This window comes from Trachemys scripta, chromosome 10 (assembly GCF_013100865.1).
Source record: "Trachemys scripta elegans isolate TJP31775 chromosome 10, CAS_Tse_1.0, whole genome shotgun sequence".
NCBI lineage: Eukaryota > Metazoa > Chordata > Testudines > Emydidae > Trachemys > Trachemys scripta.
In genome coordinates this window covers 37,031,672-37,057,353 of record NC_048307.1, presented here as the reverse complement: position 1 = coordinate 37,057,353, position 25,682 = coordinate 37,031,672, and the positions used below count along the sequence as shown (strand labels likewise).

Sequence of the window (25,682 nt, the reverse complement as noted above, 5' to 3'; positions counted from 1 at the left end):
TGTATGTCTGGTAACTGCTTACGTTTACGTAACTGAGGTTTTGTTGGAAGCGATGTCCTTAATCACCTGTCCATTGGCATCCATGCTGGAGAAACCAGTCCTTCTATGGGGTCTTGCTACATTCCCCAGGACTACCCCTTTTTCAATCTGGGTATAGTTTCTTCATGCCTTGTGCCACACTTCCCACCAATCCTGGTTGTAGAACTGGCCCATCCAGTACCAGGAAGGGGGATCTTTGAGCGGCACAGAGCTAGAGTCATGGCTCCTATGGCATCTCTTCTCTTTCCTGCTGCAGCTGGCACAAGAGCATGTGGCCAGCGGAAAGGGGGACTAGCCAGGATGTTGCCTGAGCCAGTCTCTAGCCTCACTTTCTGCCTTTGGTACTGTAAGCATCTGGCATATGTTGGAGCAGTGTGGGGAACCTGCCCTAAACATGGCAGTGCCATGACCAAAGGGAGAGCAGAGAGGTGTATCATGGTACCTGAGCTGTGCTGCCTGCAGTTTGGTTGGATGTCAGGATCTGGCCCAGAACACTGTATGAAGTCACTCACTTAGTGACTAGCTTCACTTGCCAAGAAACATATCTTTGCACCTAATGCTGAGCATTTTTTGTGTCTGAGAACTTAGTTGCTACTCCTCAACAGTTTTCACTGGAGAACACTCACTTTTTACGGCTTTATTTAAATTACAGGGATTAATGCATAGCCACAGTTTATTTGGCTTTTCACCTACAATCACTGACTTAACTCTGTAATTGTTCTGTGTTTTCCAGGCTCTTCTATATTACGAAGTTTAGTTTTTACATTGTCTGTTGGTGGATGGATCACTAGAGTTACTAGTTTATCTGTCTTAATTCTCCCTCCAAACACCCTAGACTCCGTAATACACTTGGGAATTCTGCTAAGGTACCGTCTGTGCTCTGTGTATGTGGTACTTAAAGATCTTCAAAGTCTGGCAGGCGTTAAGTCCTAACACAGGTAGTGCAGCCCCATTTCATATTTGGACAGTCATTAATAGTATTGGTTTTTAAAACCAATTGTGATAGCTACTTGCCTTTACACTGGTATATCCTGTCCTGAATAAGAAACAAGCTTTGCTTCAGATATCTGTACAGTTTCCTTTAGTGAGCTTGTTCTATATTTTCCCTGGAATAACACTAGTTGTGCTCAGTATCCCAATTGAAAAGCTACAGTTCTGCCATTGCCATTTGACTGCATTTGCCAGTCTGAAGCAGTTTGCTCTGCAGATGTTGTACCTACAAGGAGATTGCCTTGCTTTTCTGCAAGCGTTTGAGCACTCTGGGCTTTAGCTATTTGACAAGCCTTTGAAAAATCATCTTTCCTGTTGCTTTTATGGACAATTTCTTGGATCATGTTCTCATCCACAGCTAGCATAGTTAGTTTTGCCTGCTAGAATAGCTCGTAGTCCTATTCTGATTATTATTTTGGGCTTTCTTTATTGCTGGTTGTTGAAATGCTGCCATATAGACTCCTCTTGCAGTGCATCAAGTTGATTCATTTCACTCATACCTAAAGCTTGGCTTGCAAATGGAAATGGCAGCGAATCAGGAATTCTAGCCCCATGGTCACTCCTGCCTCCTGACACCTGGAAGCCTTCCCCTGGCCATGCACAGGGTGTAATTTATAAACAGCCTTGTCAGTGCACTAAACAAAACGCACCCAGTAGGTTCCCGGGTACTCCTGCTCTCATGTCCATTTCAGCACAAGGCTGAGCTGGAGCGGCTCATTAACTGCGCTGCTCCGCATGAGAATTAGCAGGCAGTTGGTGTGGCAGAGATGTTACAGTTCCCATATGGTGGAAATGTTGCTCCATATTATATGTATTAAGATCACACCTCCAGGGCCCTTTCATTGTGCTGAGCACTATATAACCACATAGATAATCCTGGTTACAAAGAGTTTACCATTCAAATTGACAAGATAGAGCACAGTGGGAGAAAGGAAATAGGATGATCCCTATTTTATAGATGCAGAATGATGAAGTGACTTGCCCATGGTGTCTGTGGTAGAGCCAGGAATGGGACCAAACTCACCTGGGTCACAGCAGAGTGCCTTTACCACAAGACCAGCCTCCCGCTTAACACAGACAATGCAGCAGAGTATGACCCAGTGCAAGTGTTCTCCTGGCTTTGTCTAACTTTGTGACATTCCGGGAGTGTTTGCAAATTCTGCCAGCTCTCCAGCTCACCCAAAAATGTAGCTGGCAAAACACCTGCCTTTTGCATGCAGCACATACCGGGAGTGCGAGTGCTGGTAAAGATTCAGCTGAGTGTGCAGAGTCATTGAGCCAAGCTCTCCTAGTGAATTGCATGCTGGAGCTCTCCCCTCTCAATCCCCTTCCTCTTCCTAGAACAATGTAGCCTTCCTTGCCATAGAACAGCAGCAGCAGCCAAGCTGTGTTTAGAGATTCCGATCACTTTCTCATCTAGCCAGGAATCCTGGTGTTCCCGGTAGGTCTGAATTAGCGAGCAGAATCCCTGTCTGGGATATAGGAACATGGGAATGTCAAAAGCCACTGGGAAGAAGGCCACTTCTGATCCTTTTCTGCCTGGCTTGTAGGCCCTCAGCAGCAGCACACCGAGCCCTGCAGGATCTGTCCCTAGGAGCAACGGAGTAAGTGAGCAGGCTTCCTTTGTGCATCACGGGCTGCAGCTTGGCTGTAAAATCACAGCAGAATTGCCTCTGAATGGAGACACTTTCCATCAGCTTAATACTCTGCAATTACGCTCTGTGAGGATATCAGAATGGGACTGTCGCGACAGACTTTAAGCTGCTGCTTTTGCCATGTGGATTAGGCAGTCAAAGCTGTGGAACACTTCATTGGAGGAGACCAAGGCCTCTCATGCTACCCTGCCCTCATCTCCAAAAATAAAGATGCCCAAAAGAGGGCCAGGGGAGGAAATGCTCAGAGTCCCTCCCACGACTCAGTGTGTGGAAATAAATCTGCCTGATCCTTTGAATACTCATACTCACACATACACACACTGTCTAGTGTCTTCCTGTCTGTCTGACGGGCTCCCACAGCAGCTTGTTTGTGTGCGCACACGTGTGGTGCATAGGATAAATAGGACATCTGCAAGGAAGGCACCTAAAAATCCCCAGCAAAGAACATAGGCAGGGTAACAACAGTTTCTGCTCCCACAGTGCCGGGTTATGATGATGCCAAGCCACCTCCAGCAGGGCTGGGCAAACTGGTTCAAGAGAAGATCAGAGCTCACCCAACTCTCTGTGCAAGCCTCAGACTGAACCGTGGAGATTGGAAATAGTTGGCTAACTCGCTTCCACCTTTTCCAATTTAGTGTTCCCTCTGCTCTTGCTGGTTTAGTCTGGGACCAGCCGCAGAAGTGACAGAGGCCTTTCGGAGGACCTCAGTGGCTCAGATGGAGCTGGAACCAAACTCATAAGACTTCCAGCCCAGCTTGTAGCAAAAAAGTTGGGAGAAGTCTCTGACCCATAAGAAAGGAAGAGCTATTTATAAAAGACGTCCTGTAATTAAGGCAAGAGAAGGCCTGATTCTCCTCCTAGTGGATTCACAACAGTGCAAATCTGGAGTAAGAATCTGGCCCAGTATCTGCGGTGCTGAGCTAACATTGCCCAAGTCTGCAGTGACGGCAGTGGACAGCATCCAGGACAGCACTGGCCAGGGAGTTCTACAGAGGGAGCACCAAGTGGCTGATACAATGGCTCCTCCGTGCATGAGGAGCTGCCGTACTGGCAAGAGAAGCCTGAGGAGCCAGGCAGAGAGAGAGCTTGAAGTCACATTCTGGAGGGATTGGCAGGCTAAGGGCATTGCTTTCTAGCCTCTGCAGAACTGAACAGCCAACCAGCAAAAAGTGGGCCACCGTGGGAGTCAGACACAGCGTTGGCTGGAGCTGGTCAGAAGCATAGCAGCTGTGGCCTGGGTACTGACTGAGCAGATCAAGGGCAGGTGTGCAAAGGGATGAAACAAAGGCAGGAATAAAGCACTGCCTCAGCAAACTGCCACCACCAAAACTTTCACAGGGCGGGTGTGAGAGAGAGAGGAGGGGGAGAGAATAGTGGCAGAGGAGCTGGGGAGATTGTGTTGCAGCAACGGTTCCTGCAGATCCCCTCCCTACCCCCCAGAGGAAATGACTCAGGGCTTTCTCGAGAAACCACAGGCTGACAAGACTGCTGCCTGCCCTTCTGCATTTGTGCTGGGTTGCAATATTTAGGGAATACTTTGCACTCAGAGCTGTTTCCTGGGAAACCATATGGCCTGACCAATAGGGCAGCAAGCCCAGAGGCACGATGAGCAGTGTCTGGAGATGGCAGGAACGCTCCCACAGAGACAATGCAACCTGGGTTTAGATCCCAAAACTGGAGACACTGGAATGAAAATCTACGAGGAAGAGACACTGGGTCCCTTTCATTCCAGCTCTCATGCAGCAAGATCCAGACACGGGCGTCACCACTCGCAATACCAGCCTTTGAATCCTGCACCAGTGCCCTGGCGTGTATATCCTATGCACACATCCACCACAGGCAGGAGACCTCTGGCAGCAGGGCCCTGGCGGGTGACACTGACTGTATGTATAGAGGTTCGAAATGTGCACCTTCCAGATAGTCCACGTTGCCCTCCTCCCTTACTCCTCCTCCTCTTTCTTTTCTGCCGATAACATTTTCCTCCTTTGCATCCCTCACTGCTCCATCCCAAGTCTCTCCGTCAGATGCAACTGCCCTTAGCATGTTCCAAGCCAAGACTGACCCTTGCCCCACCCATATGAAGAGGGGTTGGCAGAAGGGGAGCAGCAGGGAGCCAAGGCCCCTAAAGCAGAGATCTAACCACCCCCTCTTCCATAAGCCCCTCAGATGGAGGAGGGAAATGGAGAATGGTGCAACAGAAGGGGATATATCCCATCCCCCACAAAGCAGACATAGGGGTTCCTCTCTTATGAAAGGTGTCACCCAAATGGGTCCTGAGACCCACCCCAAAGACTGACAAGTCTCCTGCACCTTCAGCCCCATGTTTGGATTCAGAGCTACAGCCCAATTCTGCAGCCGCCTTGGGCAACACCACATCTCTTGGGATAGCAGGGCATTGATGGCTCAGGAGCATCAGACCAGGGTTAGCTACTCAGCTGTTCTGCAGAGCTCTCTCAGTCCCTTGCAGTACTCCTAGAGGAAGAAAATTGCCCCTTGGCAGCATCACGGAGTGGGGGTGCACCACAAGCCACTGGGGAACTGCTCCTGCTCCGATGAGCCACGTTCTCTCCCATCGCCGCAGCAGGACACTCAGCTTCCTTCTGGCACAAGGTGCTCGACATAAACCGTACCCCACTTGGCTCCCACAGCTGGGGGGGAAGGGGAGCATTTCCAAGCCAAGTCACCGAAAGGCCAATGGTGTCTGGAGCAAGCGTGAAATCCCCCAGCCACGGGAGAGCTGATTGCCGAGGTGAGGCACACATGCAGGGGGGGGGGCCTGCCAACTCAGCTGCTCCACTTATTAAAAACAATTCGTTCTCAATTCCTAATGCCCTGGCTGCAAGCAGGTCTCAGCTCTCTGTGCCAGCGCCAGACTCAGCGGTGCTTTCTGCCACTGGTGCTTTTCACTTTATGAGGCACTTGTTAAAACGGGGACTTTTCTCTCCTCTTTGCGTCCGCGTTCGTGCCACTTCCTGAGGGCGGGGTGGGATTTTTGTACGTCATGCACTAGGGATGATGAAGAGGCTACCAATTTGCCCAGCACAAAGCGACATGCTCAGCTACCTACCTTCAAATTGTTCTAATCTGCCAAAGAACAGGGGCCAAATGTCTATGTTCTAAACCTATTCTATTGCTGCAAAACTGTCCCTTTCTCCCCAAAATCTTTAGCTGTCACTGTTTATATGTAGGTCCTACATAAAAGCAACATTTTGTGGTCTGGCACTCCTTTGACCTGCAACACCCATAAGAAAAATGATCCACTGCATCCCCTCTCCAAACCTGCCTGGCCCATCAGCATGCACCCACCATGAGACTGGGTCAGGACTGAAGTCCCTCCCAATATGGATGGTCACCCACCATGATCTGGCACAGGCATCAAGGTTGGAGAGAAGAGAAGCTCCCAACCTCCCAGGCTGGAGTCCTTTGAGGTGGTGAGCTGGCTTCTCCCAGCTCCCTCTCTTCATGGGAACTACTAGTTTGTGTAGGGTGAACCTCAGACCATTGGAGCCATGCTGGCTTGGATGCCCATCCATAGCTTTTCTAAATATGTTGCACCTCTCACATATGGGAAACAAGACTTGAGATCCTGAGCGACCAGCCTGGTTTGTGGCTCTGTATCTGGGCATGTCTGCTTCCAGAACCCATAAGGAGGGTAGCAGAGGACCAATATGAACCATAATGAGGGGCCTGTTTTCTCAGACCTCAAAAAGGATCCGTTCTTGTTGGGGGGAAGGAGGAGGTTGGCTCTAGATAGGTGCACAAATTTGTTGGGGGCTGGGGTGGAGAGACTTATTTTACTCACCCATCGCCTGGGCCCAACCCAGCCCCAAACAAGTCAATGGAAAGGCTCCCACTGGCATGACCGGAACTGAGAGAACCCTAAAGCCAGCTTCCAAGTGCGTACTGGCCACTGTCTCGCCCTGTGGTGGGTGAGCCTTCCACAGCAGAAAAGAAAGACAAGACAAGGCCTGTATGCTCCCAGCAGCCTCTCCAGCTTGTGCACAGAAGATGTCGTCTTGATGCCAGCAAGGCAGCCCCACTCCCTTCTTGAAGAAGCTCACAGTCTCCATTAGACACAGTCCAGGGGAGAAATCCTGGCTCTATTGAAGTCAATGGCCAAACTCGTGTTGACATCAGAGGGGGCAGGATTTCTTCCCAGGTAAATAGCATTCTCAGCGATGGCCCAGGTGATAACAACTGTCATTCGCTCTGTTATATGAAGTGCTCCTTTCCTTGGGGGGACTGTGGTCATGCTGCGTCACAGAGGAAGTGTGCTGTGGGGGGAGAGCAAAAACCAGGGGGAGGATAGGTCCAACAGTGGGCAGAATCCAGTGCAGATCTGATCCAATTTTCAGTGATGCTGAGCACTCCAATGTCAGTTAACAGGAGCTGTGGGGCACAGCCCCCCTCAAGCACCAGATCCTAGAATCAATCTACATTAGAAAACTTGCAATAGGGGAACTAAAATGGATCTAGTTATACCAGGTTGTTAGTTGTTAGTTGTTAGTCTCTAAGGTGCCACAAGTACTCCTGTTCTTCTTTTTGCGGATACAGACTAACACGGCTGTTACTCTGAAACTAGTTATACCAGTGCAACCCCCTACAATAGACACACCCAAATCAGTTCCAATTGCACTCAAACCAATGTGATAATTGACCGTATTAATCTAAATCAGGTCGAAAGTAATTTCCATCCTTTTAAGTGAATCTACATTAGCAGTTTGCCCTGGTGTAACTAGATCAATATTAAATGAATTTAATTACCTTGGTGCAAGTTTTCTAATATAGACAAGGCTTTAGATATCTATGTGTGTCTATGCATGGACCCTTCAAGATGAAGGATGGGTGCATTAGACATCAGAAAGACAGATTAAGACGATGGACAGATGGATTCCATCCTTGCTGCCTGGGCAGCTGAGATTCACACCTCTCATCAGTGAAATGCTGGGAGGAAGACAAGCCCAACCTATTATTTGTCTCCCTTTTGCTCTCCTTCATGCTCCATCAGCTCGTTGGGAAAGCAGCAGAGACCTCAGCCTGCAGCCAGAGGGAGATGACTGCCCTAGTGAGTGGAGTTTAGAACCAGGCAGGGGCAGCAGGACTTACGGGGCTATATAGGACAAACAGCTGCATTCAGAAGGAATTAAGTAGAGAAAAGTAGGTATGCCCCCTTAGAGAGGGCAATGGTGCAGCCAACAGAGGAGAAAAGGGCTGGGAGAGAGGGCGCAGGGGGAGAGGAGGGCTGAGGGGAGCAGGTCCCCCATGCTGACAGCTCCCCTTACCTTTGCAGGCCTTGCGGTCGCTGATGGATTTGCTCATGTCCCGGTAGAACCCCTCTTTGCAGTAATGGCAGTGCCGGCCGGCTGTGTTGTGGCGACAGTTGAGGCAGACACCTCCGCTCTTCCTGCCTGAGAGTTTGTACAGCTCCATGTTGAAGCGGCAGCGCCGGGCATGCAGGTTACAGTTGCAGGCTGTGGGAGGAGAGGGGAGAAGAGGCTGAGCAGGTGAAAAAAGGGCTCAGGGGCCAGAGAAGAGCCCACTCACCCAGCCTCCAACCCCAGGGCCAGATCCACTCAGAGGATTGCCCCAGCCAGGCTGCAGACTCAGAGCCACTGGCAAAATTTCAACTCGAGGCACTAAGCCAGAGCCACCCAACACAGAATGTCCGCAGACGCCTCGAAAGGGAGGCCTGATTCAAGCTCTTGTACTCGGGTGGTGCAATCCCCCGATGAGATAAGTGGGGTCAGTCTTAGCTGAGAGGCCAAGGACTGAATGGGCCAAGGAGCCCAAAGCACGGTGCCTGCATCGCCTAGGCATTCTGCGTGTGCAATGCAGGCAGGAGCAGAATGGAAGTAGGTTGATTGGCTACAGATCAATGAGTAAGGTTGGGACAACTAGTTCAGATCAAATCAATCTGAGCCTTCACCCCTAACTTGGAAACAAACATTCAGAAACTTCTGCTACGTCACTCACATGCTATTTTTCCTTTTGCTCTTGTCTATGCCCTTGCAGGCCACAGCTGTGAACAGAATCTGGAGAAGAAATCCCATGAGAAAGCCTGTTCTCATGAGACCTCCCTCCCATTTTGCAAACCAGAGAGAGGCGCTGAACCTTTGGCTTTGGCCCATCGCTGCAGAGAACAGACGCACACTCAGAGGGGATTGCAGGTAAGGTGTTGTAGGTCACACACAGACTCCCCTGGACATATTGTACACCCACTCATCACAGTGTCAGGGAGTCTAAATCAATGTAATTTACACACCAAGAAATCAGGAGGTGTAAGTTACAGCCGGGAGTATCCAGATATTCATCTACCCTCCCGTTAGTTATTTTTGTTGCTCCAGGTCTTCCATCCAGCATATCTGAGCTCCATTAGCTGAGACTTGCTTAGGCGCAGTGGGCCAAGTGCAGAAGTAATGGGAAAAGAGGAGGGAAGGAGGAGTGACACACTGGGCAGTACGGGGGAAGGGGGCATCTCTGTGTGCACCACAAATGTCAATGGGAGCTTTGCCATGGACTTCAGCCGGAGCAGGATCGAGATCTGATGCTAAGGGCAGAGGAGGTCTCAGGGAGCCGGGAGGGCATCTAGGTTGGTACAACGCCCAATCTGAGGGGCAGGAGGCATTGCAGGCTACACCAGTCTAGACTGCCTTAGACTTTCCTCTGAGAGTTTGGTGTATTCTTATACAAGGCAGGGACTGTCTTTTTGTCCTGTGTTCGTTCAGCACCTAGCACAAGGGGGCCTAGTCCAAACTAGGGCTCCTGGGTGTTACCACAATACAAATCACCACCACCACCATGGAGATCCAGCCAAAATCTTAATATCTCTGATGCCCCATACCAAGTTAACTCTTCCCAGCCTCCCCTCACCCTTCACCCTCATCCCTCCCGCCTTTCTCCAATGAACCTGGGCTAATGGAGCTTGAATCCAGAGAGAAGAGAGAGGGAAGAATCCCTCCCCGGTGGCTGCCAGATCTCACCCAGGTCCCCTCCATGGGGTGGAAGGAACAGGTGCCGGCCCTTATCACACCCCCATAAACAGAATCCCCACAGGAACTTGTCTCCACTTGCGGGTCGGGGGGGAGGAAGAGGTGAACAATCAACCCAGAGTGCCTCTGAGGAGCTAGGGGAGGGCAGGGCAGTGCTGGCAGACAAAGGACTATGCAGCAGACAGAGCAGAGGAGGGTTCAGAAGAAGGCAGCTGCCCAGCGCCTATTGTCTAGTGTAGTTCCCCAAGGAGCCGTGATCATTGTCTCATTGCCCATCGACTAGCTCATGGCTTCGCTGCTGGTGGGATGGCTGAGGAGACGGGGGAGGGGAACAAGCAGCTTGCCTCCATGTGTTCTCCAGATGTGTAATATTCTCTGTGCCCCGCTGGGCTGGGTGCTGGGGAGGTCGCTGCTGAGGAGCTGGGGCATGTGGAAGAGGGGGGCAGGAGGCCAGTTCTGCCATAAATCACAGATAAGTGCAAAGTGGATGGTTAGAATGAGACACCCAGCGGAAAGGCCAGCTGGGCACCTGCCATCCTGCTGCCACAGCATCTCTCCCCTTGCTGCCAACAGATGGCAGCTGCCCCTGGCACAGAGCTACCCCGGAACAGAAGGCTGAATCTGCTTTGCACCCAGCACCCCAGTGGCAGCACACAGTGTGCTTCTGGGACAGAATGGGAGAACCGGGCCGCAGCACTGAGCCACTTGCCATCCCCCCTGTACACCCCCTGCACACATGGCTTGTGGCTCTGACCTGCCTGTTACAGAGGGCTACATACAGGCCTGTATTGCTGATTACTTGAGACTCATAACCCCCCAGCAAGTCATTATTATTATCCCCATTTTAGAGATGCAGAAACTGTGGCATGGAGAGGCTAAAGCCCAGCGCCTCAAAGGCATTTAGGCTCCTAACTCCCATTGGAATTGGTGGAGTTAGGCACTTTGTGGGTCTGGGTATAAGTGACTCACCCGAGGCCACCTAGTGAGTCAGTGTCAGAGAATAGAGACCAGATTTTATTGCCTAACTGCAGCCTTCCCTGGCAGCTTTCACTTTGAGAGGCATGTCCCACCTTTCTGACCAGCCTATCTGCCCCGTGGCCATGAGCTGTAAGCCTTCCCCCCTGCCCCTCCTGGGGGCACAGGCAGGGTGGGATTCATTCTGGGCTCGCACCATCCTCACCAGGTCACCAGATCTGTGCCACCGTAAGTCCAGAAGAGCCTTTTATGTGAAAAAAAGCCACGAAAGCACCCTACTCCCTTAGGCTCTGCCCTATTAAAGGCAATAGGGTGTTTTGCTACTGCTGTTATGGGGGTAGGATTGGGCCCCGAAGTGTAAGGGGAATTAGGTCTCTATGTTTGCTGCTTCCTGGCCTGTCCCCACAGCCCCCTTCCCCAACACCCTCCAGTCTGGCCCTTTAAAAGGACCACCCACCTTGCACTGGGTTGTGGGGTGTGGGGGTGGAACGGCAAAGCTCCTTCTGTTGTTGTGCAGTGCCAGGCCCATTAGGGAGTATGACCAGTGCCAGCTGTGGCCAGGGTGCTGTGGTGGAGAGGAAGGGCCTGGTCTCCAATCTGCTAGCCAGACTGCAGCAGAGGAGAGAGCTGCTAAACTCGTTTTATTTCAGATCTCGCCCCCCACACCACACACATACCCTTGATTTTTTATTAGCCGCAGGAACCCAAAACGGGGGGGGGGGGGGATTCCAAATCCACGTGTGTGAGATAAAAAGGAAAAAGTGCTGCCAGTTCCTGTTTAACACTCTCGCAAAAAGATAATGGGAACAAGATTTCCTTCGGCGAAACCCAGCGCCCTCTCCCTCCCCCGCTTCTCTGGGAAATTGAGGCTGGGTGAGAGTTTTTCCAGGCCTACTGTGAAATTCATTAACATGTCAGCCCAAGATTTAACTGCTGGGCCTGCTTGTCAATGTGTGAAATTTCCTCTCCTATCCCCCTCCCCACCAGCTCCCAGCTTCAATCCTTTGCAGAAGCCGACAGAAGAGAGCTGGGGAGGGTTATCCCCTCAAGGTCAAACAGCTGCCTGCTGCCTATTGTCAAGGCCCCTCTCCCTTGTCTGCTGTTTTCAGGCCCAGCTTCAGAGGTGGGGAGACACTGTTGAATGGTAGGGGTGGGAAATGGGGTTCTGAACCACCCTGTGCCTTCTCCCCAAACCAGGCCTCACTACACCAAGAGCCTTTCTGGAGGTGGGAAAAAGCTCAGTGACATTTTCTGCCCCCAGTTGCAGTATCTGCCAATCCCAAATGTTCAAAAATCACAAGTCAGCACCCCCCAAAATCATGAGATTGGTTTAAAAATCATACCTTTTGGGTTCCTTTTAGTTGCCTCTTGGGTTTTGAGCCGTTAGAGCTCATATTTTCTCCACAACCATGAGCGACAGAAACTTACTTTTGTTTTAAACCAAAGCCAAGATTCTCACATACGCACATGACTTCACGAGCTGGGGCTTTAAGAAAAGCATCAAAAATGTGATGACACCACACGAGTGGTGGACACTGTTGTGATTTTTCCTTTGTGCATCTGCTGGGCTTTTGCATTTCCACCTTCCAGGCCAGGACCAGGAGAGAAGTGGCAGAAGAGGGAACAAAGCTGTTCTTACAGAATTCCAGCCTAATGGCACTCTCAAGGGAAAGCAGCTCTCAGGGGCTTAGTCCCACGTGAGGGCTCCTTCCTGCAGCACTTCCACACCGGTCTTGATTCTGCAGGGCACTGAGTGCTCCCAACTCGCCCGGAGGCAAGGGTGACTAGGATTAGGCCTGTGGCCTAGCAGACAGGGCACCGCATTGGGGCTCAGCAAACCTTGCTTCTTTTCTGGCTCAGCTGGTGGGTGAGTCCCAGCATCTTGTCTGCGAAATAGGTACACACTGATCCTTGCCTCCTTTGCCAAATGCTCTGAGCTCTGTGGCTGGACAGAGCTAGTTAAGCAATAGGTGTTAGGAGGGTGCACAGCACCTCCCAGTTTCTGGCAAGTGGGAAGGAACATTAACATTAACATTAATGAGACTGCACCCAGGGGCTACAGGTGCAGGTCTTGATTCTTCAGCTTCAGAAGGGCCTGATTCTTCTCTCCCTCCCTCTCGCCATTGTCCAGGCCTGATCCAAAGCCCGCTGCAGTCAGCAGGAGGCCTCTCACTGACTGCAAGGAGTTTTGGGTCAAGCCAATAAACAGGAGGAACGCTGTGGAAGTCAGAAGAGTTGCAGTGGTGGCAAATCAGTATGAAAGGAGAACTGGACTCTGAAGGCTCTGGGGGCTTCTCCAAACTGAACATCTGACTCGGGCTGAGGTCCAGCATTGCTGTTGAACAAGCAACCCATCCCCTCGCGCCATCCACATTTCCCCACAACAAGGTTTGTGACCATAACAAACCAGCCAGGAATGTTCTGGGAGGAGGCTCCAGCCAACCGAAATCAGGAAGCAGCTGCAATGCTGCTCCCCATCTCATAGCCCACCATTGCTTCCCCACTCAGCGCCGTCTGCACTGACACTTTGCCACCACTGGCCGAGCAGGGTTCCAGGGCTTGTATTACCCTGCAGGGACAGGACATCACAACCACACCACCCAGGCAGTGATGGAGGACCAGAGACGCTGCTCACCATTACAGCTACGAACTGGGGGCAGTTCCGGCGAGACTCGCACTGCACTGCTGGTTGCTCACACTATAAATGTGAGCTGTGGTGGGGCTGCAGATGGTTCAGCAATGCCAAGTGCAAGTGTCCCGCTTCCAACCTGCTCCTCGCAAAAGGAAGCTCCATTGCAGTATTCCCCTGGAGGCAGATGGGGTTGGGCTGGGGTGGGAGTGTGGAACAGAGGAGGGGAAAGGTCAGGTAAATAATTGGCCAGTCTTGTCCCATTTCCCTCTCTGCCTCCAGTTTAATGAGTGAGAAAGTATGTGCCTGGGGGCCTGTTGCAATGGAGGGAAAAAGAAGTGGCTGGGAGCAGCCCTGGAGACCCAGCAAGTGATTGGATCATCACCCCAACTGCATCCCATTGGCCACATCTTGGCCCCGCAGGAGTTCCTGAGCCCGTTTCTGACACTACCTCAACCCTGAGAGGTCCCACGCAGAGCGCTGGGAACCAGGGGACTCAATAGTAACAGAAAGAATCATCAACTTTACTGAACCCAACCACCAGTGCTCAGGACCAACAGACTCCCACAGACCTGTCCTGCTGGCTTGCGCTGGATCTCCTGTGGCACCTGGGATGGGTTCTTTGGGGACGGCTGCTCCCTGGGCTGTGCCATAGGCCTGGAATCTGTCCAGGGTACTCTTTCCCCCAGGAAATGACTAGCTTGTACTTTTAGAACAAAGAGAAAATAACGTTCTACTTCCATCCCTTAGTCCCCACCATTTCACCACTGGTGCAGCTTCACTGGTAGCAATCCCAGGAGAGCAAGTGGAGTCAGGGCAGGAGTATTTGAATGACGCAGGATTAGGCAACATGAAGTGGGGTTACAATGCTGACCTGGAGCTCTTCCCATAGGCATCACTGGGAAAACGCCCGTAGTGTCAGTGGGAGCTGAGTTAGGCCAATGAGGAGCTCCTGATAATCTCACCCATGGGGAGCAGCTGCCAGCCCAGCACCTTGGCTACTCTATTCCCACCACCTCTGCTGCTGCTGGTAGAATTGCACAGCTGTTAGCCACAGTGGGAAACTCTAGGGAAGAGAGCTTGGCGTGGACAAGGTGCACAGGGCCGCACTCATAAAGGTATTTAGGTGCCTAAAGCTACAGATAGGCAACTAAACAGCGTTATCAATCTGGCCCCTAGAGACCAGTGGAAATCCAACTTGGGAGGCCAGGTTTGAAGGTGGCATGTGGTCCATCTGGAGAACTCAAGTTCCACAAGACGGTGGTTGTGCTAAGAGAAAGGAATGCCTCATTAGCCAGGGGTGCATGGATCCAACTGGGGAAAAGAGGAGTGGGCAAAGCTTGCATAGCACGCTCCTCCCGTTCTCAGGCCCAGCCATCCACAGCTTCTAGTGCTAAGCAAACAACCTTCCCTGGGACATGTGCTGTGACTGAGAGCTGGGCTGGTGCAGCTCACTGTCTCACATTAATCACTAATTAAAGGCTTGAACCTTCCCTGCTGTTTGGGTATTAATAAGAATTTAATTGCACAGTTTGGGGCTAATTACATGGTGCCTTGCTTCCTTCCTTAGACAGTACGCCCCATTAAACAATCACATGATAAATTAAACAATCTCATGATCAACTCATTTGCAATAATAGCCTAATTCAACTTAAACCCCCTGCAATGGGGCAACCTTCTGTCCCTCTTTCAAGTGTCTTTGGGACACTTTAGCCTTCCCTGATCTAGCTGGAAGCTCCTTTGCACCAGCGCTCTGCTGCTCCCTGTGCCATGGCAGAGACAGTAGCCCTGGCAGTCCCAGGGAGACAATCATTAACCTCCTGCTCTCCCCCAGGGGATGCCGTCTCCTTCCAGTACAGACTGGCAACACATAAGCACAAACAAAAAGGGTGGGAAGTGGAGTATGTCTGGTCATGCAGCCGACACTGGGGACAACTGGGCAAGAAGAGAGGCTCCCTTGTTCAGGGGATGATGGAGCCCAGGCTGGTGAGGGATGGGTAGAGAGATCCCTCGCTCAGGGAATGATGGAGCCCAGGCTGGTGAGGGATGGGTAGAGAGATCCCTTGCTCAGGGGATAAGGAGCCTAGGCTGGCAAGGGATGGATAGAGGGATACTTCACTCAGGGGAGGATGGAGCCCGGGCTGGCAAGCAGAGGGGAGAGAGCTCCCTGCGTCTGGGAATTCACTGGGAATAATTATTTAACGGAACAGTCTCAGCGAAACCCTAGAACGGCCAGTCTTGCCAAACCCACAATGGATTCGAACTACGCCCCTGCTTTTGCTGGAGGAGTGCCCAGCCGGGATGCTTGCAAGGCACGGTTGCTACTTCTAGCCTCTGGGAGGGGGAATCTAGACCCAAACACCCCCTTCACCTCCCACCCTAAAGAAATACATTGTGCCTTATGAAGAAAAGTCAACAGCCATGGTTGAGAGCACTATGCAGCTTACCATGGTCTCATGCAAGTGCTCTGGCCATTCCCGCAGTCCCGTGCAGGTCTGTATACACTCACGCCAGAAGAACTGACACAAACCTCTCTAAACTCACACAGAACCTCGCTGAGGTTCGGCAAAGCCCAGCTCATTTTTCCCTGCTCTTCCAATTTTGTGCGACTCTGGGAATGACGGGGACCAAGCCCACTGTCAAAATCCCCTGAGGAAAGCAGCTTCTCAGAGATTTTTCAACCCCGTTTGGCAAGAGCAAGAGGTTGGAAAAGCAGCTGAGCTTGTGGACGCTCAGTGCCAACAGTCTGAGGTTCAGCCATCGTTAGCCAGTGCCCAGCTGGCTAGTAACCATCTCCCTCCACTGAGCTATACCTGAGCAGCTCTTGGTGGTGCTACATGCTGCACCATAGTCATTAGCATCTGGCCTATGCCGGTGGCTACTGTCCATTCCAAAACACCATGGCCCCTCCTTCCTGTCAGAAGGGGTGAGGCCGCCTCTGCTCCACAGGTAAACTCAGCCTCCCCTTGCATTCAGTCCTGCTGCTACCTGGATCCCATATCTCCAGTCACATGGACAGGCCCAGTACAGACCTCAAAGGGGCCCTTTTAACTGACCCAAGCTTTTCCCAGAGCATCCCCTCACAGTCGTCAGCAGCAGTCATGACCTAGGCTGGACAGCAGAGAGAGACATGGCACGTAGCATTTAAGGCTGCACATTACAGCTAGAAGCTCTTGCCATTTCTCCCTCATCCTACTCTCCACCCAGGCCTCCAGGGAGCTTGTTCTCTGTGCAACAGCAGCTCTGGAGATGGAGTAGGTAGCAGCCACCTCTGCCTTCTCCCAGATTTCCTGAGACCTCTTGCTACTGCTAACCCTCTGGGAGAGCTGCATACAATACAGGCGGTCCCCTGACTTGGGTCTTCCGCCATTGTCTGGCTGTGCTCCCTTCTCTGGCCAGGTAGGATTTATCTTCCAGGGCAGAGGAGAGGAGGCAGCAGCTTCAGGCTACGAGCCAGGCCTTGTTGTGCTACCTCCCTGACATGGCCAGCAACATTCAGCACGGCCTGGGGCTGGAGCGACGGTCTCAGGCTATCTACAATCACTACAAGCACAGCCCTGTGACATAAAACCCCCAATAACACTTTGTTAGAGCATTTGTGCCACAGAGCTACAAGCACTTTACAAAGGAGGGCAGTCTCATGATCCCCACTGTACAGATAAGTAAACTGAGGCATAGAGGGAGGTGCTGCGACTGTGCCCAAAGTCAGTGGCAGAGGTTGGAAGAGAAGCCAGGTCCTATTGACACCCAGTGCAGCATCCTAACCAGACCTGGGGAAGGATGCGCAGACAGGGATCCATCAAGAATTTGGGCGGAGGGCAATTCTCACGCTCTGAGACCTGCAATAACTTATTCTGTAAAGATGTGGAGGGACCAGAGAGTGAGACTGAGGGTTTTCCCCAGCTCTGGGAAGAGCCTGTTTTCACCAGGGAAGTCTGACTCAACTGAAGGAGCCCCAGACACAAAGCTCCTTTTGGCACACCAGACTAGAGGCAAATCCCCACTATGCTGAACATGTTTCCTTGCCCCACCCGGGGCAAGCATCTTGCATCCTCTGAAAGGAGGCTTGCAAAGGGGCAGAAAGAGTGACTGAGGGGCTCGTTAACCTTCTGAGGCTGTAAGGATATTTTGGCCCAGCCCCAGTCACAGGTCGAGTCCCTCATGCCTCCAGCATGCTCAGTACCTAAATCTCCTAGGAACGAGAGAGACACTCCCAGTCAGAGAGGAACCGACCCGAACTCTTGCTCACCAATGTCATTCCATTGCCCTGCATTCCTGGGGTCCAGGTGGGACAGGAGCCCCAGAACCCTGCAGGAAAGGCAGTTCCTCAGCTGCAGGCTGGCTCAGCCAGAGCTAGGTGAAGAAAGCGCGCTCACACCCAGCTTGCCTGCTATTTGGATAAGCAGCTGACCCAGCTCTCGTAATGCCTGTCTGCTGATGTGCTTGGCTTAATGCTGCTCTCTCGTGGTGGGTCTCCAACAGCTTCACTGCTGTGGTGATGGAGGCAGCTCTGAGCCTCCGCACTGGGAAAATTGCTTCAAAAATTCTAACTGGCTTTAAAGCCAGTTCTTCTGTTCAAAGGGCCTACAGACAACATAGAGCTGACTCCAGGCAGCCTGGCCTGTTTTTTCTGAAGGAGGACAAAGCCACTGTAAAGGCTCCAGGCCACCTGGAACCAGGTTTACATTATGACTCCAACCAGTTTTAAAACCAGTTTGAATTTCAGAGATAGTTTCCCACCTATAGACAGGTGTCCAGAGATTACAGAAAAAGAAATGGGCACAGGATGGAGCTGAGAGAGGAGATGGCTAAGGCAAAGGGTTGTGACTCCAGGAGTTGTAACTGGTGTTACAAATTCATTAGGCCTTCGGCTTCCCAGCTCAGCCCAGCCAGCTTGGCTCTTCCAGGAGAATTTACCATTTCGCTGGCAAGTGCTGGGATCAAAGCTCCCCTCAGCTATTATTTCCCTCTTGCTCCTCTACAAACGGAACGGATTCCAATCACTGGAGCAAGGTTTCCCTTCTGTACTCCATTCAGAAAAGTGCTCCAGCCGTGGTGGCGACAATGGGAACAAGAGCTCCAGAATTACCAGAGAGTGGATCAATTACTTCCAGTGGCTGCATCCCGCTAATCCCCCCCCACGCAGCCCTTGGTGTCTGCAGAAGCCCTAATGACAGGTTTAATTCCAAGAGCAGGAGCCTGAGGAATGCAGCATCTCATACGCGCGCGCTAACAATTAAATGTGGGGTGGGCAGGGAAAGTCCAGCAAGAATAATTTGCACTTATTATAACATGATCACTGGAAGGAGCCTGCACACACATTCACACCCCTCTGACTACCCCCCTCGTGGGCTGTTAAAATGAAAACAAAGGCCCCAAGCCTATGAAAATGAAGCCAACGGATCACCACGGGAGTCTCTTGAGCCTGGAGACCTGACTGCAATCTTTCAGCCTCCTGGGTTATGGAGGGGCTTCCTTCTCTCTTGGCAATTCTGCCCCATCTGGGATCCACCCAACTGGGTGGCTGGCAGGCAATGCCCATCAGGAAGTGGGAGGGATCTCTCCCCCCTCCCTGCAGCAGACACACTTTTAATCTGCAAGAGAGTTCTTTGAATCATGCCAAAGCAGAATCCTGGGCCCAGCCCCCATCTCACAGCTTCTCTTTCCAACTCTCACAAGAAACTAACAAACCTTACTGCTGAGCAAGGTCCACACTTGCAGGAAAGAGGAGCAGTGTCTCCGACAGACCCCAGTCGTCAGCAGGTAGGATTGAACCTGGGGCCTCTGGAGCTTAGTGTATGAGCCTCTACTAAGTGAGCTAAAAGCCATGTGGCTGTTAGCTAAGGCTATAGAGCAGACTCAATCTCTCTGTAAGTGGTCTCGGGACAGAGCACCACACCCAGGAAGTGTGTGGGTTACATCTGCACAAAGGGGCTGGGTGGGGATGCATGTGCTGGAAAGATGCCAGGGTGTTGGGTGGCAGGGGATGGATTGAGCTGGCACGCAGGAGTGGCAGAGATGAACAGGATGGCTCGGGTGGGAGTGGACTGACCTGCTGCCTGGTGGGAGTGGTTCTCTGCAGCTTCCTTGGGCTTTGTCAGAATTTGAGCTTTTGCTTTTATATTTTCAAAATCAATTCTCTAGCCCTGCTCACTGCAAATTAAGAAAACCCTCTGAATGTGAGTCTGCAGACAGCCTGAAACAGCAGTACTGAAAGGGGGTGTGATCTGCCCCCATTCATCTCAAGGGGGCTTGACTCTGAAGCCTAATGAGGGCAAGCTAAATATCAATATTGTTCACTATTTCCCTGTTGATCATTTCAACATAAGCACCCCCCCTTTGGGAGCAGAAGGTGATGATTGGGCAAGGTACCACCATGACTGTTTGTCCCCCAAGGGACCCACTGCTCAGGGCATTGGCAATCAGATATGAAGCCTTCCAGCTGATTCAGACCAATACGGGCAAACTTGCTACCAGCGGATGCTGTTTAGTAGCATGAAATAAGCTGGTGGCTTCCATTCCAATATCCTCAGCTCAAAAGCAGGCACCACCGCACCATGGCCCATCCCCCGCTGGTCCTCCCAACAGAAGTCAAGGAGCCTTGGAGAGTGAAATACCCTCTTAACTTCCTTCCAATTAGGAGAGAGGCAAAATGGTGAGTGCCAAGGGAAGGCCTGAATGTGACAGTGTGCTCTCACTTCCTGCCAGCCAGGACTTGCAGCACATCAAAATCATCTGGAGCTATCCCTGGGGCTAATGCTGCAGCATCCTATATGAATGTTCATGTCTCGCCAGGGGGCTGTGTTGTATACTGGGGCAATTTGTGCCCCAGTGGCATGACATGACATCACGAGTTCCCAATCTTTATGCCATGGTTTACATTACCTGTGCTGGGCCACTCTCCCTCCCCGGCACCCCAGCGGCGGCAGCACCAGCACCGCAAACTCTGAGAGGCAATGTGAAACCCCCTGTCCAACAACGGGCAGACCAGTTCGCAGTGCTATTGACCCTGGAGGCCTACACAGCTGCAAAAGGACCTTAATGACTCTGTCGGTACTTGCCTTGTCTAAGCAGCAGTTTTGCAGAAAAGGACCTGGGGATTACAGTGGATGAGAAGCTGGATAAGAGTCAGCAGTGTGCCCTTGTTGCCAACAAGGCTAACGGCATATTGGGCTGCATTAGTAGGAGCATTGCCAGCAGATCAGGGGAAGTGATTATTCCCCTCTATTCGGCCCTGGTCAGGCCACATCTGGAGTATTGCATCCAGTTTTGGGCCCCCCACTACAGAAAGGAGGTGGACAAATTGGAGAGAGTTCAGTGAAGGGCAATGAAAATGATCAGGGGACTGGGGCACATGACTTACAAGGAGAGGCTGAGGGAACTGGGTTTGTTTAGTCTGCAGAAGAGAAGAGTTTGAGGGGATTTGATAGCAGCCTTCAACTACCTGAAGGGGGGTTCCAAAGAGGATGGAGCTTGGCTGTTCTCAGTGGTGGCAGATGACAGAACAACGAGCAATGGTCTCAAGTTGCATTGGGGGAGGTCTAGGTTGGATATTAGGAAACACTATTTTACTAGGAGGGTGGTGAAGCACTGGAATGGGTTACCTAGGGAGGTGGTGGAATCTCCATCCTTAGAGGTTTTTAAGGCCCAGCTTGACAAAGCCCTGGCTGGGATGATTTAGTTGGTGTTGGTCCTGCTTTGAGCAGGGGGTTGGATTAGATGACCTCCTGAGGTCTCTTCCAACCCTAATCTTCTATGGTTCTATGAAACCACCATTTGCCCTGCAGCATTGCACTGGTACCTTACTATGATACAACCCAGCAATACACGGCATCAGGTGACTCTTTGGTTCCAGGAGCTAACATTGCTAAGCGGGCACCTTACACCAGCGCTTTGAAACAGATAGAGGCAGGCAGTTCCAAAAGAAGAACCGACCCAGGCTTCCTCCTGAAACTCAAACCCACATCTTTTTTGAGGTCCGCAAAAACAACGTTCAATTCACATTTCTTTGTGGGTTTGTTTCCCCCACTGCATTCCTATGATTCAGCTGGAACTGGAAACACCCAAATCATCAAAATAAAAATCCATCTGTGAGCCGAGACCAGGTTGTTTTGGGAATCTAATGGGATCTCCTCTTTGCCAGGACTTAACTCACAGAACTTCAGCAAAGTTAGTGGAGCCCAAAGAATCCCTCAGTGCTTTCCCCATTTTCTACTTCTCCATTGTGGGCCAAATGAAGTTTTAGTCTCACTCCGGCACCTCCCATGAAGTCACAGCCTGAGATGCAGGCCTGAGGGGAGGTGTTTGTGGGGGTGTCCAGCTCTCAGGGTTGCCTCCAGAATTTCAGGACTTTTGAGTGTGGAGGCCACAGGAGACATGGCTACAGTACTGCTGCCATGCAAGTGACACTACAGAAGGAGGAAAGAACCTGTCCAGGCAGCCACAAAGACAGTTTCTGAGCGCCACTTATGCCTGGCTTGACTTAGTCAGAAATGTGTAATTGTCCCCATTACAAATCATTTCATGTCATCTTTCTCCCACGTGGTGTCAGCCAAGGAGAACATCATGGGCATTCCAGTCTCCCACCGAAGGCAAGTTCTGAGCTAACCCAGGGCTGGATCTGGACCTTTGGCAATGACAGCAAGCTGAGACAAGCGGTGACAGCCCCAATGGGAACATTAAGAAAAATGTATTTGTAAACTCCACTGGCTTGTCCGCTGTGTCCGGAGCAGGTCTTGGAATAAGGCACTCTGCAGATCACCCCTGGTCCTGCCTGCCTGGCTCAGGGCTGGAGTCCAGCTGCCGAGACTCACGCCCTCCATGTTGGCTTATTCCAATCTTCCATCATGACGGCACCTTCCATTTAGGCCACCTTTGCCCAGCTACCGAGGCTCAGGCTGGGCCTAGCCCCACGCCACGGTGGGGCCAGCTTAGCCTCCAGAGGTGCAGGGCCCCTAGAACAGGGCTGTAGGGGGATTCGCAGGGGTGGCAGCAAGGGAATGCCAAGGCTGTGCAAAACGAATGGCCAGGTGGGCCCTCTCCCTTTAATTGGTGCTAATTGCTGCGTTTGTTCGGGCTGGCTGGCAAGATGTCATTGTTGAAAGACACAGAGGGGAAGGCTTGAGGAGCTAATCCGGCTTTCAGCCACTAAGCCCTTTGGAGGCGTGTGATGGAGGAGCTCTTTCAGGGCCCTTCACAGAGGGCACAAAGCCTGAGAGGGGAAAGGGAAGCAGAGGGGATGGAGTCGACAGGAAAAACTTTCACACGGCAGCTCTGCTAAGCCGCCTTTGTGTGTGTGGCGGGCTTGTCAGGGACATCTTAAAGGGCCAGCGCTTCTCTCCCTCCTCCTCCTGGCTTTTCTTTTCTCTATCTTTTCAGTTCCATCTGCCAAAGGACTGACCACCCAATGGGGTGGTGGGAAAGAAGGAGCAATCTCCTCGGATATTTCTGGAAGGGATGGCGAACATTACCTGCCTGTGAGGGACCTCTTCAGCCTCCTCTCTCCTGGGGAGGTCAGGGGATACTCTGCTGTCTCAAGCATGGACATGGATGGTCAAGGACCAGCCAAGCAGTTCAGTGATGCAATCAGAACCCAGAGGTGAAGATGGGGGTGGAGTGGGGGGTGAAACTCACGAGGTTCAGAGGTTGGGTTTGGAAAACATCCTCAAAACCCAGACCCTCATCTGAATCCCTCAGCCCCCGAGTCTCCTCTAGCTTAACAATCCACTTTACACTGGCTCCAGTGGAGTTACTCTTGACATATACTAGATAGAATAGATTGCTACAGCCAGTGTGACTAGCAGAAGCTATTCTTAAGCTTGCCCAGTTATTCCCATTTTATTATTCTTTTTTCAGTTCATGATTTTCCTAAAGATTCACCGTTCAGTCCCGAATTTACCAGATTTGGCTTCGTTTGCTTGCTTGTTTGAGCAAAACTGAATCAACCAGTTTTGAGACTGAGGGGTGGGGGGGAACACACTAGCCTATACATTTTCAAAACAGCAACTAACTGTTCTTGGGAGCCCAGCTTTAGACACTGACCCACAAGCCATTATAAAAGTACTCTTGCAATATTGTTTTGAACAGGAAGTTGGGCTCTGGCACATATAAACAATATATTAAATATAAAAAAACCTAACAAGCTTCTCCAATGTCCTCTAGACACATTCATTAGCCTCCCAAGTGGCTGCATAATCATATGGTTTTCTCCTCCTCCTTTCCCTCTGGTTCCCCTATGAGACTCAGACTTCAATTCTGATTTCACTTATACCAGAGTTACACTGAAGTAATCCAATTTGTTACACTGGAATAACTCCTCATTTACACCCAGTGTAAGTGAGAGCAGCATCAGGCCCTGATCAATTTTTAATTGTGTTGTAAAGTGCTGTGCTTGACATTTATGGCATCATTCGAGTAATAAATCGTAACAATAACTTTCCAGGGTACTTTGGTGCTTTTGCATCTGGCTGATTCATGGAAGATGCAAAGACACCTACAAGAATGAAGCATAATAAAGGAGGAGGAAATGAGTTACTTGAGCTTTTCCAAAAAGCTCTAAAAAGGTTGAGGTTTGTTATGAATTTTAGGTGCGGCTCTAATAGGTGTGATGGCGGAGGGGATTTTTAATCTATCCAGCCCAAAGCAGCTGCTCCCTAGGAGAACCCAAGCACTGTGCTCAGTAAGGAAGTAATTGCTCTGAAAAGCAGAACACTGGGCCAAAGTTATCCCTGGTGTAACTCCACTGACCACTCTGGAGAGGCACTGTTGATGAGTGTGAGATAGGGGGGTTGCTACACTGCAATCATATGTGTGACTGCAGCACATGCAAACATACCTGAGCTGGCTTTGATCTAGCTGGCTCAAATAACCATAGCAGTGAAGCCCTGGGCAATAAAGCAGCAGCTTGACTACATACCCAGGGTCCCAGCCGGCCTTGTGCAGCCCTCGCTGCCTCAGCTTCCCTACTATTAGTACCCACACTAGCTAGATCAATGCTAGCTCAGGTCTGTCCGTATGTGCTGCAGTGTAGACATACCCATAGACAGACAGAAAATACTGAGCCATATTCATCCCTGGCATTGCTCCATTGATCATTCTGGAGATACCATGTTGATAAGTGTGATATAGACAGACAGAATGCTGTCTGAGTGCATCTGCCCCTGCTTCTCTGCACACGCTCCCAGATCTGATTGTGGTGGGCGAGGAAGAGGAGCAATCTCTTACCTAGACACTCGTTGGCCTCCCTGGCGTTGGCCCTCTGCCACGGGCGGTCATAATGGAAGGGTTTGCAGCGGTCGCATTCGGGGCCCTCAGTGTTGTGCTTGCAGTCACACACAAGCTTGCCCTCCTTGTCCTTCACGCAGCGGGAGGCGTGCCCATTGCACTTGCACCGCCCCCCGACCTGGAACTCACCCACGGCATAATAGTATGAAAACGAGCTGGTCCCGCCATCGTCCTCTTCATTGTCCCGGCCCCCCAGCTCCCGGAACAAATGGGGGCGGCTGAAAATGACCCGGATGTCCGTAGCTGTCACCCAGTCCTGGAGCACTGGGCTGTTGTCAAAGTCTTGGGCGGACGGCCGTCCGTCCAGCGTGCTGAAGGCAATGAGGCCCCCAGTGAGCGGGTACAGATCTGTGTGGCCATCAGTGCACAGCGCCTCCTGCTCATTTTGCTTGGTGACGGTGGCTTTGTTGGGCTTGCCGTAGATCTTCCGGCACTGGGAGGAGTAGTACTGGTAAGGCACCCAGGTCTTGCCATAATCCATAGATTTTAAAATGGCTGCTGACTCAGGCCGGGCCGAGCAGAACTGCAGGCTGACATAAATCACCTCAAACTTCTTGGCCAGGGAGAGGGTGAGCGTGACATTCTGAGGGGAAAGGTGCAGGCTCTCAGAGCGCCAGCACGTCATGTTGGAGGCAGTGTTGAGATCCGTGAGGTAAGATACCGGGTGGGCTTTGCGGGGGTCTGAGGCATCGCAGTGGCGAGTGGGAGGCTTCCCACACGTGCTGGAGGCCTGCACTTCCTTCCCAAAGGCAGCATTGACAAACTCGGGGATGCAGCGCCGGGGGGCGCTGTTCTCATCGTAGCAAGGGTCGGATGCAGTTTGCTGCACCACAAAGGGGTTGATTGTCTGGGACAGGCCGAACACACAGGCGGTAAGCAGCAGCCGTAAGAGGTACAAGAGATCCATCCTCGCCGGACAAGCTCTCTCCAAGACACACAAGCCAAATCCTCCCTAAACATAAAGCAAAGGAGCAGTGAATCACACATTCCAACCCCCAAGGTCTGAGCTCCCTTTTGGCAGGTAGAAATGCAGAGGCCAAACCAGTGTTTGGAGGCTGGCTGGGGGTTATGCTTGTGTCAGATGGCAGAGAACAGCCAGAGCTGATTGATTGGCTATTGCCA

At 51.5% G+C, this 25,682-nt stretch overlaps 1 protein-coding gene across 4 annotated transcripts in view; it reads right to left on the bottom strand.

Moving 5' to 3' along the window:
* The window catches only part of NTN3 (netrin 3), an 88,796-nt gene that overhangs the window by 38,444 nt on the left and 24,670 nt on the right, over positions 1 to 25,682 (bottom strand). For all 4 annotated transcript variants that reach the window (XM_034784453.1, XM_034784454.1, XM_034784451.1 and 1 more), the window contains 2 exons: positions 24,501 to 25,512; positions 7,967 to 8,155 (listed from right to left, as the gene is read on the bottom strand). In XM_034784453.1, the coding sequence (XP_034640344.1) occupies positions 7,967 to 8,155; positions 24,501 to 25,512 (1,201 nt within the window). The remainder of the gene's footprint in view (positions 1 to 7,966; positions 8,156 to 24,500; positions 25,513 to 25,682) is intronic.